The sequence below is a fragment of the Stomoxys calcitrans genome, chromosome 2 (genome assembly GCF_963082655.1).
Source record: "Stomoxys calcitrans chromosome 2, idStoCalc2.1, whole genome shotgun sequence".
Lineage (NCBI taxonomy): Eukaryota > Metazoa > Arthropoda > Insecta > Diptera > Muscidae > Stomoxys > Stomoxys calcitrans.
The window spans coordinates 198,370,437-198,390,247 of record NC_081553.1 but is presented as its reverse complement, the minus strand read 5'-3'; the positions used below and the strand labels follow the sequence as shown (position 1 = coordinate 198,390,247).

Here is a 19,811-nt window from a genome sequence, read left to right as displayed (position 1 = left end):
CATATGTGACAGCTATATCTAAATCTGAACCGATTTCTATGAAATTCACCAGCAATGTCGAGAGTCATTAGAAAATCCTTCTTGCCAAATTTCGAGAGAATCGGTTAACAAATGACCAATTTATTGCAATATTTCTCAAAATCTGACGATCATATATATGGGAGCTATACCTAAATCTGAACCGATTTCGAATAAACTTCTCAGATATTATGGTAGTCGTCGATGAAAGCGTTGAGAAATGTTGAGAGCGAGAAGATAGTTTTTCCCAACAAATTTTGAGAGAATTGGTTGACAAATGAGCTCTTTATTGCAATATTTCTCAAAATCGGACGAACATATATATGGGAGCTTTACCTAAATCGGAACCGATTTCGAGAAAACTTTTCAGATATTGTTCTAGTTGTCGAGAAAATCGTTGTAAAAAATTTTGGAAAGATTGGTTAATAAATGAGCTTGCAGTGACTCTAGAAGTGAAAATCGGGCCATATACATATATGACAGCTATATCTAAATCTGAACCGATTTTTATGAAATTCACCAGTAATGTCGAGAGTTAGGAGAAAATCCTTCCTGCCAAATTTCGAGAGAATCGTTTAACAAATGACACTTTTATTGCATTATTACTGCAAATCGGGGGAACATATATATGGGAGCTACATCTAAATCTGAACCGATTTTGAGCAAACTTCTCATATATTGTGGTAGTTGTTGAGGAGAGCTTTGTACAAAATTTTGGCAAAATTGGTCCATAAATGAGCGATCAGTGGCTCTATAAGTGAAAATCGGGCGATATACACATATGGCAGCTATAACTAAATCTGAACCGATTTCTATAAAATTCACAAGCAATGTCGAGAGTCGGGAGAAAAATCTTCCTGCCAAATTTCGAGAGAATCGGTTAACAAATGACCATTTTATTGCTATATTACTGCAAATCGGAGGAACATATATATGGGAGCTATATCTAAATCTGAACCGATTTTGAGCAAACTTTTCAGATATTGTTCTAGTTGTCGAGAAAATCGTTGTAAAAAATTTTGGAAAGATTGGTTAATAAATGAGCTTGCAGTGACTCTAGAAGTGAAAATCGGGCCATATACATATATGGCAGCTATATCCAAATCTGAACCGATTTCTATGGAATTCACCAGAAATGTTGAGAGTTAGGAGAAAATCCTTGTTGTCAAATTTTGAGAGAATTGGTTGACAAATGAGCACTTTATTGCAATATTTCTCAAAAATCGGACGAATTTGGGAGCTATATTCAAATCTGAACCGATTTTTTCCAATTTCAATAGGCTTTATCTTTAGGACGAAAAACATTCCTGAATCTAATTTCAAGACAATCGGACGAAAACTGCGACCTGTACTTTGGACACAAAATAACAGACAGACTCAAATTGACAGACGGATAGACAGACAGACGGACATAGCTAAATCGAATCAGAAAGTGATCCTGAGTCGATCGGTATATTTATCAATGGGTCTATCTCTCTTCCTTCTGGGTGTTACAAACAAATACACTTAGCTATAATGCCCTGTGTGGTGTAGGATATAAAAAGGCTGACAATGGCTATAAAAGTTTTAATTGGTTCATACATATATATGGGAGATATATCCAAATCTGAACCGATTTTTATGAAACTTAAAAGCGATACCGTGATTTATAAGCGAATGCTTCGTACCAAATCAGTTTACAGATGACCAGATTAGGTTAGGTAAGGTTAGGTTTAAGCGGCAGTCTTACTCCCATCTGACTCACTTAGACGTTTTCGTCCATTGTGATACCACAGGAACAGAAGAAGGAACATGCCTTCTAACTCCTACCAGATCGCTTTAAAAAGCCAAATAACTTGCGAATGTTTACATCCGCTAAATCGGACAGGTTCTCAAAGAAATGAGAACCCAAAGTGGAACTACTTCTGACTGCTAGTGCGGGACACACACACAGATGGTGTCTCTCTTCTTCTTCGATGTACTCACAGCTTCTGCAAAAGTCGGTACAGGCAACCTTCAATCTGTCGGTATGTTTTCCGATTATACAGTAACCTGTCATGACGGGCACAATGACTAAGACGTCTGTTCTAGCCAATGACAGCAAAGCAGCAGTAGACCTCTTCAAGTTTAGATAAGACCACATTTTGGAATGCTCACAACCCCCTCTTTGAGACCATCTATCATTCGTTGTCCTTCGGGCCTAAAAACTTAGCTCACATGTCGATAGATGCAAACCCACAGAGAGACTGGGTAGTTCCTAGTCTCGCAAGCTCGTCCGCTTTACAATTCCCTGGGATATCTCTGTGGCCCGGCACCCAGAACAGGTGAATTTTAAACTGTTCATCCATGTCGTTGAGAGATCAGCGACAGTCGAGGGCGGTTTTTGTGTTCAGAAATACGTTCTCCAGGGGTACTACTACTACTGTGGTCTCCAACACTCAATTCAATTAGCATACCAATTTTTTTCTTTTACCCTTTGTTTGTCTAAAAAGAGATACCGGGAAAGAACTCGACAAATGCGATCAATGGTGGAGGAACTTAGACATTTTTACTTGTTTTTTCTTTTTTTTTTTTTTGAGGTTGTTTTTCGGATTTAGTGCAAAAAAATTCGATTTCTGGCTAAGGTGTATGTTCTTATTGGCATGGAGCGTATTAAACTACAAACTTTCCGTTGTCAACATAGAATTTAAGGATGGTTCTACGATAAATGTTTTCAGGTCTTATAAATGACAAAATTTATAGACCGCATCCTATCGGGAACGATATACAATAAACAATTAAAAAGCTAGTGGGCCGGGCCGAACTTTGGATACCCTCAACTTCGGATATCTATAAAATAAAAATACTATTATGAGGGAACACACCAGCATGGACTCTGCTTAAAATTTATTCAAACTTAATTAAGTTGAGGGCCATAATTTTATTCTAAATACCACACTACTGTCAAACCAGCAAAATTGAAAGCTTCTAGGAACCGAACAAGCATAATTAAGAGACCGGATTATATGGGAGCTGTATCAGATTATAGACCGATTTTGATCGTACTTGGAACAGTTTTTGGAAGTCATAACAGAACACCGCATGCAAAATTACAGCAAAATGCGGCTTCTAAGGACTCTTGAAGTCAAATATGTAGATTGGTTTATATGGGAGCTATACCAGATTAAAGAGCCTTCGTTTTCTAATCTCAAATACCTTTCATTTGAGCCACTTATTGGCATGGTCGAAAAATGTTTACCCTTTGGGGGTATTTTGGGAAAGGGGTAGACCCCAGAAAATTCGTCCCGAAAATAGGTATAAATTCTTACTCTACCCCCCAATATATTTCATTTAAGCTCCACATTGACATGGTCGCTAAATATGTCCGATTTAGGGGTGTTTTGGGAATTGGGGTGGTCCCCCAAACACTAAGTCCGGAAAGTATATCAGCAACGTGCTCCATTCTCATATAACTATATATCATTTATTTGAACCCCATATTGTCATTGCCCTCAAAATTGGATATCAAATTCGTTTTCTAATCTAATTTAAACTCCTTATTGCAAAAGTCAGCAAATATGTCCGGTTTGGGGTATTGTCCCTAAAAACTATGAATATTTAGTTCCACTCTCTTTGAGACCCAAATTGTCTTGGTGAGCAAATACGTCCTATTGGGGGGTTGGTATGATGGTGGGACGTCCGCTAGACAGTTGGCCCCTAATGTTGATATCAGATACGTGGTCTACTCCCACTTACCTTTAATTTGACCCCCATATTTCCATAGTCGGCAAACATGAACGGCTTGGTGGGTGTTTCGGGGAATGGGCGGCCACTAAGTGAGTTGGCCTTGAAAATGTATATCGGATTCGTGGTCGACTTTAAAAACCTTCTTATTTGAGCCTCATATTGCAATAGTAAGAAAATATTTACTATTTGGGAGTTGTTGTGAAGGGTGGGGTGGCCCCATAGACACTTTACCCGAAAATTGATATCAAATTCGTGCTTTACTCCCAAAGACCTTTCATTTGAGGCCCATATCGCTATGGTCGTAAATTTGTCCACTTTGGGGGATGTTTTTGGTGACAGGCGGCCCCCCAAACACTTGGTCCCATATTTGGATATTAGATACGTATTCTACATTCAAAAACCTTTTATTTAAGCCCCATATTCCCATGGTCAGTGGGAATATGGGGAAGGGGTGGACCCCCAGAAACGTGGTCCCACATTTGGATATCAGATTCGTATTCTACTCGCAAATACCTTTTATTTGAGTCCCATATTGCCATGGTCGGTAAATATGTCCGATTTAGGGGTGTTTTGGGGCTTAGCGTGGTCCCCCTAGCATATGGTCCAACAATTGGATATCAGATACGTTTTCTTATCCTAAATACCTTTCATTTGAGTCCCATATTGTCGTGATTGGTCTAAATATATGTTTGGTAGGTTTTAGGGTGGGGCATCCTCCCTAGGTACCCCATCCGAAATTTGGATAGCAAATTTTTATTTTTAGGCTACTATATGAGAGCACAAAAAATTTCGCTAAATCGCACCACCCATCTCCCAGATCTGGAGTTTCTGAAAATTAGGGTAAGGGGGAGGGTCCGGCTCCCCTTCAGATATCAAAAAAATTTTCAAGAAAATCGATTCAGCCGTTTCTGACTCTATAAGGAGCACACAAACATACAAACAAACAAACAAAAACAAACCTACAAACAAATACAAATTGATTTGTATATGTAAGATCTGTGCAAAATTTAAAGGGGCTAGCTTTACGCGTTCGACTGCAATCACGATTTCGACAGACGGACGGACGGACATGGCTAGATCGGTTCAGAATGTCGAGACGATCAAAAATATATTTACTTTATGTTGTTTAGATCAGTATTTCGAGGTGTTACAAACGGAATGACTAGATAAGTATACCCACATCCTATGGTGGGGGGTATAAAAACGGCTGAACCGATTTTCTTGAAATTTTCACAGATGGTAGAGTTGGATGTAGGGTACCCCATTTTTGTATGACCGAAAGGGGAGTCGACCCTCCCTTTAATGTTCAAAAACGTCAGATCTCGGAAATGGTTGTACCGATTTAAGTGAAATATGGTGCGCACGCCTATGGCAACCCAAAAACACAAAATTGGTATACAAATTTGGGGTCAAATAATCTGAGGGGAATGCCCCTCCCCAAAAACCCACCCAAACGGACATGTGTCCCGATTTGGACAATATGGGTACCAAATGAAAGTTATTTAGGAGTAGAGTTCAAACATGATATAACAATTACACAAATGTCGATAAACAACCCATGATACTAATTTTTCTCAAATCGGACTATACGATCTCAAGAGTTCTTGTAAAGAGATCGGTCTATGAGGGAACTAAGTTGAGTAAAATCATCGAAATCAGAATTTCAGCTAAATCGGAAGAAAATTGCGGTTTCCAAGGGTTCAAAAATCAAATCAGCAGATCGGTTTATATGGGAGCTATATCCAAATCTGAACCGATATGATCCAGTTACAATTCACAATGGTCTCCATCAATATCTTAGAGCGTTCGAACTCTTTCGTGACGGGCATGGCCAGGTGCCTCCATGAAATTTTGCACGGAGTGATTTTTTATAGCTTCATCCAACAACAGTGGTATATATCCATAACCTGGTATACCTCCTACCGATTTTCCGATTTGACATATTGAGCCCCTAGAAGCCGTTATCCCTGTTATGTTATCCGATTGGGTTAAAATTTTGTACGTACGACTTCAAAAAGTAGGATCCAAATCGGGTATAGTCTTATATAGGTCCCATATCAAGAGATCTCCGAATTTGAACTCTTACGTAGTGTTCTGATACGACTTCTAACAACTGTGCCATTTACGGTCCCAATCGATGTACAACCTTATATAGCTCCCATATGAAGCCATCTTCCGAGTTGACGTTTGAGCCCTTAGAAATCGCAATTACTCTACGATTTGGCTGAAACTTTTCAAGTAGTGTTTTGTTGTGACTTCCTTCCATAGTCTCCCGCTTATCATTCTACGGCTCCTATAGGCTTTACTTTTCCCCTCGTTTGACACCAATTTGGTACTTAAAGTGCAACTATGACCTCTACCTAAGATCATTTTGAGTAAATCTTTAGGAGAAACTATGGTGGTGGGTTACCAGGATTCGGCCCAGCCGAACTTAACACTTTTTACCTGATTTAAGACTTAAGCATGGTTACAACAGGCAGACGGACGGACAGACACAGCTAGATCTTATTACAATTTTACGGTGATCAAGTTACAAATGGCATGGTCAAGTCAGAATATCTCCTACCTAAGGTATTGCCTATAAAAAAAAAAACATTAATAAAGTGTTTCCCCTCTTAGTGCTTACCTATTCTCTTCTCGCAGCTCCTCTAGGATCTCCTCGAAATGCTTTTTCTGGGGTTTCTTCATCTCTGCCTCCAACATTTGTCCATAGGGTCCACGCAAGGGACGTTTCGAAAACCTTTTAAAATCATGTTCACTGGAAACCGGACTATTGCGATCTCTGGAAGGTGGCGGGGTGCGATCACTTTCATTATCCGATACCGAATCGGTGCGTAAAAATGGAAAACTTTTATTTTGCCTAGGCAAATTCATTTGTGATGTGCTTAGCGAGACAGGCGGTGAAGCCAGGGGTATGTCGTCCTTCTCCTCGGAGCTCTGACAACTAAAACTGGACATTATGGGATTCTTGGACCAGACGGGCGAATGGCGATATTCTGATTCAGGGGTTGCCAAATCGAAAGAGTACAAAGACCCTGGAGTTTTGTTATCCTCCGTTAGGGGACTATTGATGTACATGATGTCGTCCTCAGGCGAGTCAGGCTTTATGGCATTCAAATTGGCTATGGAAATATCCAAGGCCAGAGATTTGTGGGCAGTGCCATCCGTTGCATCGGAGGGCTCTTGCCAATTTTCTATGTAAATTCCTTTGCGTCTGGTGGACATGTCGGCTTTGCGACGATCATCGGCGCTATGACGTGTGGGTATGTTATCCAAAGAGGAACGATTTTCGGGCACAATGTCCATGTCGTCATGGCTATAGCGTTTCTTAACCTCGCTTTGATCCACTGGGGGTATAACCTCACTTTCGGATTTAGATTTAGCGGGAGCATCGCTATCCTTCTTTCTCAGCAATGATTTCTCATCTGTCATTTCTTCGGAGGAACGTCGTACCGATATGGTGGGTACAGCTTCGCCATCTGTTTTGGTTTCGGGCTTCTCAATGCTGCATTGATCCAAGGTCACCAGGGGCTCTATGGTCTCTGGTATAACTATGAATTCTTCAGGAGCCACCTCCTCCCATTCCTGGGGAGGATTTTCCAAGCCCCATTCCTGGGCGGCACACTCATAGACAGGCACTGGTATGAGGCAAGTGGTAGCGGTCTGCAGAAAATTATCAGGAGGAGATTCTAAGGGTATTTGCTCCTCCATTAGGGTGGCCAAATTGGGAGCAAAGGCATCTGGGCTGCTGGGTGCGGTAGCAGCGGAATTAGTATTCTCATTCATGACAGCTTCTGCCTGGCTATGCGATTTGGCTTCCATCAAATCTTGGGCCTCCACGGTCACCGGCACCTGGGACTCATCGATGACATAGTCATTGTCCGAGGAGTGTATGGTATCGGTAAGAGATTCCATTTTGGCATGTGCCGCCTGCATGGTGGAGACCACTGCACAGGCATCTCCCCTTTCGCTGGGCGGTGGCAACTCTTGTATGGTATCGGCCATGAATACCTCTTCCTCGGGTATTAGCTCGGGTGATTCCATGACATCCTCGAGACTCTTGGCTTGACCGTAGCACAAATTAATACTGAGTTCGGATTTCTGTTTGAGCGGTATGTAAATCCAGTCGGGCTCCTTTTTAACTGGCTCCGCCTCTGGCGACACACTCTCCGCCACGGACTCTTCACTTTCCTCCTCGACGATTTTTTTGCGAGGCCACGTTAGACTATCGACGACACTATTGAATATGGAACTGGTGGAACCATCTACCGATTTGTCGCGTCGCAAACGTTCGCGAAGGGCACTAAGTGCCGAGCGTTTGTATTTACCCGCCGAATAGTCGATTTGCGAAAACGAAGCCGAACGAAATGGAATTCCCTTGGGACTAGTCGCACCGCGATCCGTGCACTTTTTGTTCGATTTGCCTGCGACCGTTGCAGTCTGAGTACTATTTGCCGCCTTGGCACTTTCATCGTTCTCTGGGGCCATTAATGGCTGTAAGGGTGCCAGCGATGGGGCAACGGGAGGAGGAGGTGGAGGTGGTGGTGGTGGTGGAGGCGGCGGTGTAGGCTGTGGTGTTGGTGATTTGGTTTCTCGTTCACCACCATGTTTCATAAGCAGCACTTCCAAATCGGAGAGTGAGGCGGCCGCTGCATTTGCTTTCAGGGCGGTGGGAGAGGAGATTGGCGTTGTGGAGGCCGACACAGACGACGACAGCAATAATTTTGAGTGCTTCTTCGATGAATCGATGGCATTGCTGGCGGGTTGACTACTGTCGTTGTTGGCTGTGGTTGTGCCTGTGGCGTTCAATTGCTGTATGCCCTTCTCCTCCAGCACCACGCCGGACTCCATGGAGATCTGCTTTTGTAGATGGCGCAGAGATTTTGAGGTGTTGCTTGGCTCATCCTGATCCATTAGCAATATATCATCGGAATGCGTCGACATAAATGACAGAATCGGTTCGTGGCTATTGTTGCCGCCAGTGTCACTGAGGCAGCGATGGCTGTTGACATTGTTGCTGTTGTTGTTGTTGTTGTTGTTTTTGGTGGCCAAGTTCTCTGCCAGCAATAATGACGTGGAAGGTGATGATGTTTCGCTGGCATCCGCCTTATCGAAGCTGGCCGATGTCGATGATGGTGTGATTGAACGTTGTTTGCGTGGCGGCGGCACCGGTGGCGGGGTGGGTGAAGCATTTCCCCCACCTCCACCACCTCCACCACCACCACCCACTCTCAACAGTTCAGTTAGTTCACGCAATCGTTCGGTCTTCTCGGACGATTTGCGTTGTTTCGAGTTGCCACACGAATCGCCTGAGGCCGCCGAAGCTGGTGATGAATTTTTGTTGTTGGACACGCTGGTATTGGGCGATGATTTGCGGCCAAAACCCAAACGCTGAAAACGATCCAATGTATTACGTCGTTTTTCCATGGTGTTCTGAAAATAGCAGACAAACAAGAACAAGCATTCAAGAAAACGGCATACAAAGAAATCAAAAGAAAAACATGTCGAGTTAAATGAAAATATAAATCTGCTAATGGTGATGCTGATGCTGATGCTGATGCTGATCATCAGCCAACTCGGTGCTGTTTCTCATGCTCATCAGGATGATCGTGATGTTCGTGATGATGATGAACCAAAAACTCAAGCATGAGGCTAGGAAAAAACATTTCTTTTTTCCTTCATTTTATTTTGAAAAATAGAAACAAGCAAAGAATGTTTCTGACAGAAAAGCGCAACAACTGTGTTTGTTGATTTCATCAATAAATTTCCCAATTTTATATGTGTTTGCTTGCAGTAATGCTCTGCCTCCTATTTCCACTCATGATCACCTTCAGCATAGGTTTTGCTATTTGTCTCTTTTGGAACGTACAAAGGGAGGGAATAGTGGCTCTATTTAACGATAATGGACATGAAGACATTTTTAATTGTAGTCATGGAGAGGAAAGGCAAATGCATAATGAAAATGCGAAACGGTGAAGAGAAGTAGGGGCTGTTGTGATAAGTCGCCTTAAATGCTTAGCTATATGGGAATACTAGCTGGACAGGGCCCGCTCTGCTGCGCCTTCTTCTTAGGGTGGGGACACTTCGCCCTGAATGGGGATATCGAATTCGTGCTAATGTAGCCTATGTCCACCTATGACGCTGAACGCCTGCGTTCGAATCCTGGCTTCGAAATTCGGACAAAATTTAAACCGGTGGTTATCCCCTCTTAATGCTGGCGATATTTGCGAGATACCATGCCATGCATGGTCATGTAAAAAATTCTCCACAAAGAGGTGACGCACTGCGGCACGCCGTTCAGACTCGGCTACAAAAAGGTCTCTTATCATTGATAAACTCAACTTGAATCGGAAAGCATTTATTGATGTGTGAGAAGTTTGCCATTACTCAGTTTCTGGGTAAATTTTTACTCTACTTCCAAATGAATTTCTTTTGAGTCCCATATTACCGTATTGGAAAATATTTCACGTTTACGGGGTATTTCGGTTGTGGTCACTTGGCCATTCAAATAAATATAAGATTCGTGCTCTACTTTCCGAAATATATCATATGAAACCCATAATTGCATGATCGGTAAAAAGTTGTGATTGACGGTCAATACATTCCCCAACCCAAATAGCTTTAGGGAGGTATCTTGGGGTGGGACGGCTCCCCAAACACAGGGCTCTATATTGTCGTGATTGGTCGAAAGAACGCATTACCAATCTCCGAGATCTGGTAGTTTTGAAATTAGGGTAATGAGAAATGCTTTTTAGAGAAGACATTTCGACCCAAATATGGATATCAAAATCGTGTATCAAATCCCTTTACTTTGAGCCTCAATGGTATGAACCGTTTGGAGGTTGTTTTGGGGCTGGGGCGGCCACCGGCACTTTACCCTGAAAATAGATATCGAATTCGTTCTTTACTCCCAAATACCGTCAATTTGAGCTCCATATTGCTATAGTCGGAAATAAAATTCAGTTTAAGGGGTGATTTACCCCCAAAATTGGATATCAAATTCGTTTTCTACTCTCAAATACCTTTCATATGAATCCCATTTTGCCATAATGGGTCAATTAACCTATTCGACGTATTTCTAGGAGGAAAATCGCCACCTTGAACTGAACGCAAATTTTAATGTCATATTTTAAATCTACTCCCAAATATCTTTCCTTTGAATCCCATATAGCCATGGTCGTCTGATATGCCCATTTTGGTGGTATTTGGTGGTGGGGCGACCTCCCATTACATGACCTAATTTTGTATGCCATATTTGTAATCTACTGTCGGATACTTTTCAATAATTTTTGATTCTACAAAACAAACAAACAAATCGAGTCTCATATAGTCAAGATGGGTCATATGCCCATTTAATGCTTCGATCTGATTTTGTATGCCATATTCGTAATCTACTCCCGAATACCTTTCATTTAAGACCCATTTTGATATTAGGGGTTAGGGGGTTAGGGCAACTTCCTGGGTACTTAAACCCAATTTTTTATACCATATTCGTGTTCTACCTTTCAATACCTTTCATTTGATATCCATATTGTCTTTATCGGTACACTTGTGATTTTGGGTGGTATTTTTGGGGAAACGGGGACGGTCCGCCCCTTCCGATATCAACAAATTATAAAGCATATTTCTCCTTCCTGACCATATTCGTAATCTACTCCCGAATACCTTTCATTTCTACTCCCGAATACCTTTCATATTATCATGATCGTCAAATAAACCTATTGTTAGAGGTTTTTGGGGCTGGGGCGGCCTCCCAGTTACTCGGACCCAACTTTTATTATGAAATTCGTACTCTACTCCTGAATACCTTTCATTTAAATCCCATATTGTTCCGATCGATCCACTTTAATTTTTGGGTAGAACTTTTGGGGTAAGGGGGAGGGTCCACCCCCCTCCCGATATAACAAAATTATATAGCCTATGTTTCCTTCCAGACAAACCTACATAATCTGTGAAAATTTCAAGGTAATCGGTTCAGCCGTTTTTGAGTCTATACGGAACAAACAAACAAACCGACAAACAAACAATGTTGGGGCGTCTTCCCCTAAACACTTAACCCCAACTTTCAGAAGCAGTTTCACACTCTATTCAAAAAGGATTTTTATTGGGGTTTTTAGAGGGTTTGGATCTCAAAGACCTTTTATGTCATTCATATATAAAGGGTGATTTTTTTGAGGTTAGGATTTTCATGCATTAGTATTTGACAGATCACGTGGGATTTCAGACATGGTGTCAAAGAGAAAGATGCTCAGTATGCTTTGACATTTCATCATGAATAGACTTACTAACGAGCAACGCTTGCAAATCATTGAATTTTATTACCAAAATCAGTGTTCGGTTCGAAATGTGTTCAATTTTTGACAAATTTTGTTCAGCGATGAGGCTCATTTCTGGAATAAGCAAAATTGCCGCATTTGGAGTGAAGAGCAACCAGAAGCCGTTCAAGAACTGCCCATGCATCCCGAAAAATGCACTGTTTGGTGTGGTTTGTACGCTGGTGGAATCATTGGACCGTATTTTTTCAAAGATGCTGTTGGACGCAACGTTACGGTGAATGAACACATTTCGAACCGAACACTGATTTTGGTAATAAAATTCAATGATTTGCAAGCGTTGCTCGTTAGTAAGTCTATTCATGATGAAATGTCAAAGCATACTGAGCATCTTTCTCTTTGACACCATGTCTGAAATCCCACGTGATCTGTCAAATACTAATGCATGAAAATCCTAACCTCAAAAAAATCACCCTTTAGTCCCGACCGGTCTACTTATTCGCCAGGGAGATTTTTGGGGTTTATGCGGTTCCAAAGCACTCCCTAAATTTGGACCCCTTAACAATTTTTATTGAATCCCTTACTGTCCCAAACGCCTCAACAAGCCCGCTTTAGGTATTTTTGGGTGGGACGGGCTCTCTGACACTTGAGCCAAATTTCAGTGGTTTTGAGGGGTATTCCCCCACTTTTTATTTGAATCCCTTACGGTCCCAATCGCCTCAATACGCCCGCTTTAGGTAATTTTGGGTGGGATGGTCCCTCTGACACTTGAGCACAAATTTGAGTGGTGTTGAGAGGTGTTCCCCCACTGAGCTTGACCACATCCTTCTCATGCCCATAAGGGTGTAAGGAAAATTTTGCCTCTGTCGCAGCATTCATCCCCTATATCTGTAGCTCTTCAAAACTAGGGTAAGTAAGGGAAGGATCCCCTAACATAGGATATCAAAAAATTTAAGTATCCCTTTTTAGTCCGAAATCGTTTTATAATTTCAAAAAAATTTGATTTTTGTGGGCTTAATGCCCTAAATAAAGTGATCGGTCTATGCGACACCTATATCCAAATATGGTCCCACTCAATGTATAAACCTGCATATGGACAAACTTAGGATATTTGCAAAATCTTAGTTCAATGTCTTGATTTTTAAAGACTGAAGCCAAACTAAAATTGACGGATAGCCAGACGTACAAAGAGGAAATGAGACACATGTACAAAGAGACAGCCGAAATCACGTGAAAAAGGCGACGCACAGTGGGATGGAATCGAAAAAAAGTAGTAAAAAATATGCCATTTGAGAACGGATAGAGACAACTCTTTGAAATTTGAAACGGTTAGAGCTTAGGAGCTAACGGGAATATGTGCATGATTTAAGCACCCTAGGTGGTCCCGGCGCCTATGGCAAGGCCCAATATTTGGTCACCACTTTATTTCAAAAACTTGATTGGGCTGCTTAATCTTCATTTGTAATCCAATTTTCAAAATTTCATTTTTACTGCATAGTGCTCAAAAATCCTTGCAAAAAAGTATGCTTGAGGTCGAACATATCTCTGCTGGTTTCGAAGATATTCGACTTTTAATTTATATTTTTTGAAAATTTGGCCGAGACTGGCTTCGTATTTTGCGATTTATGAAAGCATTGGTGACTCGATTTGCATTTTGATGCATGATTTGGATTGCTGACAAAATTTAAAATGCCTCTGCTGCAGCATGCGTCAGCATCCAATAATTCTGTTAAAAGTTATTCAGTTTGGAAAACAAAGGTTGGGCGGAGGAGGTTATAGGTAATGTTAGGTTAGGTTGAAAAGAGGGTGCGGATATTAATCCGCCCAAACCACTAAGGACATATACCTTAGACAGTAATCGGCTGGTTGTGCGCTCTAAATACTAAAAAGTAATCTTGAAAATGAAAACTTATGTCAGGAATTCCGTGCTGCTTCAAAATCCCTTAGTTGGTAAATATCTGGTATTGTGTTTGGAGTTGCAGTGACATTTCACATAATAATATAAAAGGATCAGGATCTTCAAGAATAGTGTGAAATCTATTTTATAATATGGTTGGAGCTTGACACAAGCGACCACCCGAAAAGTTCAAGTTTTTATGAATCGCTACCTAAGACAAATACTTCGAATTTGCTGGCCAATGAAGAATTGCAAATAAGATCAAACACTTCCTCTGTCGATGTAGAAATCCGGAAAAGAAAATGTACTTGGTTGGGTCATATCCTACGCTGACTGTGCGATGATATAGTGAGAAATATCCTAGGCTGGAACCCGCAAGAACAGCGAGGTAGGAGACGCCCGAAAAACACATGGACCCGTTGTACCAAAAAAGAGTTGCAGTCAACCCATATAATTTGGAATCAAGCCAAGGCTTTGGCCAACGATATAGCTCGATGGAGAGAGCTTGTTTATGCCCTATGTTCACACTGAACAGATAACTATTGGCTATATTTCGTAGTCCTATGTATCCTGTTATTATACTGGCCCACTGCTTACTTCCTTTCCGCAATAGCCTTGTCTTCTCACAATCTGTCGACCTACTGACCGTTTAGCTGTTCCACAGTGTTACATGCGCGGTCGTAACCCACGACCTTAACTTGGACTGCGTCGACCCGTAAGGCTTCGGGTTAAACGCGTTTATTGACGGCAGTCCTCTGGCCTTCACTGTCAATTCAATGTCAAAAGTTATTCAGTCAAAACTTATTCGGCCCACAAATCCAAAAATTGGATCATCTCGCCGTTCAGAATCGATCTAGACATGTCCGTCCGTCTGTCGAAATCACGGAAGTCGGACGCGTAAAGTTAGCCGCTTGAAATTTTGCACAGATGCTTAATATCGATGTAGATCGTTGGGGATTGCAAATGGGCCATAACGGTTCAGATTTAGATATATCACCCATATAAACCGATCTCCAGATTTAACTTCTTGAGTCCCCGTAAGCCGCAATTTTTGTCTGATTTGGCTAAAATTTTGCATGAAGTATTCCGTTATGGATTCCAACAACTGTGTCAACTATGGTCCAAATAGATCTATAACCTGAAATAGCTCCCACATAAACCGATCTCACGATTTGACTTCTTGAGCAGCTAGAAGCTTCAATTTCTGCCCGATTTGGCTAAATTTTGGTTATGACTTTCAACAACTGTGCCAAGTACAGTCCAAATCGGTCTATATAAACCTATCTCCCGATTTGACTTCTTGAGCCCCTGAAAGTCGCAATTTTGGGCTGAAAGTTTGCTCGTAGTGTTCTTTTATGACTTCCAACAACTGTGCCAAGTACAGTCCAAATCGGTCTATAACCTGATATAGCTCCCATATAAACCGGTCTTTCGATTATCCCAGTTCGGATCCTTGAAGCGTTAATTTTGCTGGTTTGATAGAAGTTTGGTATGTAGAATAAAATTAAGCCCTTTAACTAAATTTAGTTTATATACATATTTAGCAGAATCCATGGTGGTGGGTTCCCAAGATTCGGCCCAGCCGAACTTAGCACACTTTTTTTTATTTCGAATCTTGACTTCTTGAGCCGATAGAGGGCGCAATTATTATCCGATTTGGCGAATTTTTAGCATGATGTTGACCATCAACAACTGTGCCAAGTTTGGCTCACATCAGTTAATAACCTGATAAAGCTCCCATATAAACCGTCTTCGGATCCTGATTTATTGTGCCTCTAGAGGGCGCAATTAATATCCAAATGCTATTGAAGTTTTTCATAAAATGTTTCGGTTTGACCATAAACGACTGCACTAAGTATGGCTCAAATCGATTCACAACCTGATATAGCCTTCATTTATACCAATGGATCTTGAATTCATTAGCCGCTAGATGGCGCAATTATTATCCGATTTGGCTGAAATTGTGCATGAAATGTTTTGGTTTGACCATCAACAACTGGGTGCAGCATGGCTCAAATCGGTTCATAATCTGACATAGCTTCCATATAGACCAATTTCAGCTCTTGACTTCTTGAGCCGCTAGAGGGCGGAATTATTATCCGATTATGCCAAAATTTAGCATGAAGTGTTTCGGTTTGACCATCAACAACTGTATTAAGTATGACTCAAATCGATTTATAACCTAATATAGCCTTCATTTGTACCAATGGATCTTGAACTCATTAGCCGCTAGATGGCGCAATTATTAACCGATTTGGCTGAAATTGTGCATGAAGTGTTTTGGTTTGACCATCAACAACAGGGTACAGCATGGCTCAAATCGGTTCATAATCTGACATAGCTTCCATATAGACCAATTTCAGATCTTGACTTCTTGAGCCGCTAGAGGGCGGAATTATTATCCGATTATGCCAAAATTTAGCATGAAGTGTTTCGGTTCGACCATCAACAACTGGGTCAAGCATGTCTCAAATCGGTTGATAACCTGACATAGCTCCAATATAAACTGATTTTTGATTTTGATTTATAAAGCCGCTAGAGGGCGCAATTATTTTCCGATTTGGCTGAAATTGCATGAAGTGTTTTGGTTTGACCATCAACAACTGGGTCAAGCATGGCTCAAAATCGGTTCATAATCTGATATAGCTTTCATATAGACCAATTTCAGATCTTGACTTCTTGGGCCGCTAGAGGGCGGAATTATTATCCGATTATGCCAAAATTTAGCATGAAGTGTTTCGGTTTGACCATCAATAACTGGGTGCAGCATGGCTCAAATCGGTTCATAACCTGACATAGTTCCAATATAAACTGATTTCAGATTTTGATTTATAAAACCGCTAGAGGGCGCAATTATTATCCGATTTGGCTGAAATTGTGCATGAAGTGTTTTGCTTTGACCATCAACAACTGCGTCAAGTATGGCCCAAATCGGTTCACAGCCTGATGTAGTTATCATAAAAACCGATTTTGGATCTTGAATTCTGTAGACTATAGAGGGCGCAATTGTTATCCGATTTGGCTGATGCGATCTATGGTGGAGGGTTATAAGATTCGGCCCGGTCGAACTTAGCACGCATTTACTTGTTTTTATTATATCCATATTCATATCCAAATAGTTCCCTAAAGTTTCAAGGCCATGTTCTAATTTTTATGTCAAAAATTTTCATTTTGGTCCCAGTGTGCATGATGTGCGCTATCGTCACCTTCAGGCATATGTTCAGCGAAACAAAACAAAAAAAAACAAAATTTCAACATTCACTTCAGCCTTTGGCGGCTACCTTAAGCTCATTCCCTCTTTTATTTTTTGATGGCAACATTTTTTTTATTTTCTTCCCTCTCTTCATTACTGTCATCTCCTTTTTGTTATTCTTTATTGTTTTGCTTCTGCTTTTTTCCCATCATCTCAATAGTCTCAATAAGGTATTTATGGTAAAATTGTAAAATCAAAACAAAAATGTTCGGCACAGAAGCGAAAATAAAAATTCGAAAAAAAAAGAAATTAAAACAAATATCGCGCAATCTTAAACAAACCCAAATAAAAGGCGAACAAAGAGAGTGAAAATGAAATGAAAAATAAACATTTTGCCTACGAAGAAAAACAACAAAGCATATACAGACAGACATCTATAGATGTCCAAATGTATTCTGTTTGTATGCATATAGCTTTAGATCTGCCATCTGCATCGATTGAATTGTCAGTTGGTTCTCTCTCTTTCTATGCTGCCTTGTATTTATGTTTGGCGGACCTACGTAACTATCCAACTAATTGTTGTGGCACTTATTCATTTTAGACTTTCCTATTTGAACATTTTTTGGCACTTTCTCAATGCAGCGTCAGAAAAATGTGTTTGTTTTTTTTTATTAGAGAGATATTGCAGAATATAGTGCTCATTTTGTTGCGGTACCTCTTTTAGTTGCTTGGCCATAAGGGCACAGTGGGCCTATATAAATTAATTTAACCTAGAAAAATAATATTAGATGAAGAATAAGTCTTTTGTAGCCTCAATAAATCAAGATTGGCTTATAAGAGGCTTGAATCAAACAGTGCACCAATAATCCAACCCATATGTAGAGGTTTCTCATACCATATGGGAGATTCACTATCTGATATAGAACATGTTCTTCTTCGAAAGCCCAAAATAATCCATATAAAGTATCAACTGAATATCTCCATTAAAGATATCCTTCGTAAACTCAAAAAGGTTCGCAAGATTTTCTTTCACTTCCATCCCACTGTGTTTATGGCAAAAAACATCAACATATTTTCTTTATTTGCGTAAAGACTACAAGATTTTATCGTTATTAAGAATTGTTGCAGTAGTGTTTTCCATTTTCTTTTTATGGCATAGAAACACACAAACGTACGCATGTACTAATAGTCCATGTACTCTGGTACATGAACACGCGTACCAACCTCACACAATAATCTCCGACAAGCTTCGCATGGCATAAAACGCGAGTTTCTATGATTTCTGATCGCCCATTGAGTGGATTGTATGAATGCATATTCATATATATGTATGTGTTTGTATGTATGGAAGCAGCGTCATGGCATGAACAACGCATACACATAAACGCCAAAGAGACAAGACAGACTCATGTACACGTTTGTACAAATATTAACTACAACTCACTACACCGGACTACAAAAAACAGCTAAAAACCAAAATTCAAATCACAAACACAAATACGTAGGCACATACACATTTACACCTCTCTATTCACAGCTATGGGCCATGTGAAAAACCATGCCTCCTTAGATTTATAGCTGCAATATTGTTATTCCATATATTTTCCATTTGCCTGTTGTTGTGTGAGTGAAAATAAACCAAAACAATGCCGACACACAAATCAGAAAGCAAAACAAAAAAGAAAAAGACGAAAATGTTTGTGTTTATCACCGAAATTGCAAGCAATACAATTCAATGCTTGTTTTTCTTTGAGTGTATGTTGTGTAGAATTTGAATGTTTATTTCTGAGTTTGATATAAAGCGTATAGAAGAAATTACGAAATATTCGTAAAGGCAGAAAAACGGATACAGCATTAGGTCAGTGAATTGAAACGGCACATGTGGATTGTTCTATTTAAATTTAAAATTTCCAAGGAAGATTTACATAACTTAAATCGTAGGTTTTTATTTTTTTGAGAATTTATCTAAATTAGAGCAAGTGAACATTCTCAAGTTATAAGGCTTTTTGAACCGATCTGGTATGTTCAGTGATAGAAAGTAGAAAGCAACTTACTTCTCTTGCTCCTATGTTATCACAATGGTCTAGACTGACTGCAGACTGCCAATAAAATGTAACATAAGTAGAGTGAACGTGTTACAGGAACATTTTTCACTCATTCGACTCTGTCATCGTCGCACAGTGGGGTGGGAAAAAATTAGTGGAAACAAAATCTGTCATTTGTGAACGGATTGATAAGTATACCGATCGACTTACAATAACTTTCTCATTCGATAGCTATTGGGTTGCCCAAAAAGTAGTTGCGGATTTTTCATATAGTCGGCGTTGACAAATTTTTTCACAGCTTGTGACTCTGTAATTGCATTCTTTCTTCTGTCAGTTATCAGCTGTTAATTTTAGCTTGCTTTAGAAAAAAAGTGTAAAAAAAAATATTTGATTAAAGTTCATTCCAAGTTTTATTAAAAATGCATTTACTTTCTTTTAAAAAATCCGCAATTACTTTTTGGGCAACCCAATATGTCCGTCTGTCTGTCCGTCTGTCTGTCCGTCTGTCTGTCCGTCTGTCTGTCCGTCTGTCTGTCCGTCTGTCTGTCTGTCTGTCTGTCTGTCTGTCTGTCTGTCTGTCTGTCTGTCTGTCTGTCTGTCTGTCTGTCTGTCTGTCTGTCTGTCTGTCTGTCTGTCTGTCTGTCTGTCTGTCCGTCTGTCTGTCTGTCCGTCTGTCTGTC

The 19,811-nt window shown here is 40.5% G+C and overlaps 1 protein-coding gene across 1 annotated transcript in view; it reads right to left on the bottom strand.

Moving 5' to 3' along the window:
- LOC106084797 (uncharacterized) overlaps window positions 1–19,811 on the bottom strand; it is a 168,438-nt gene that overhangs the window by 96,724 nt on the left and 51,903 nt on the right. Inside the window, exon 4 of the mRNA XM_059362023.1 lies at window positions 6,350–9,156. Coding sequence (XP_059218006.1) covers window positions 6,350–9,156 — 2,807 coding nt within the window. The remainder of the gene's footprint in view (window positions 1–6,349; window positions 9,157–19,811) is intronic.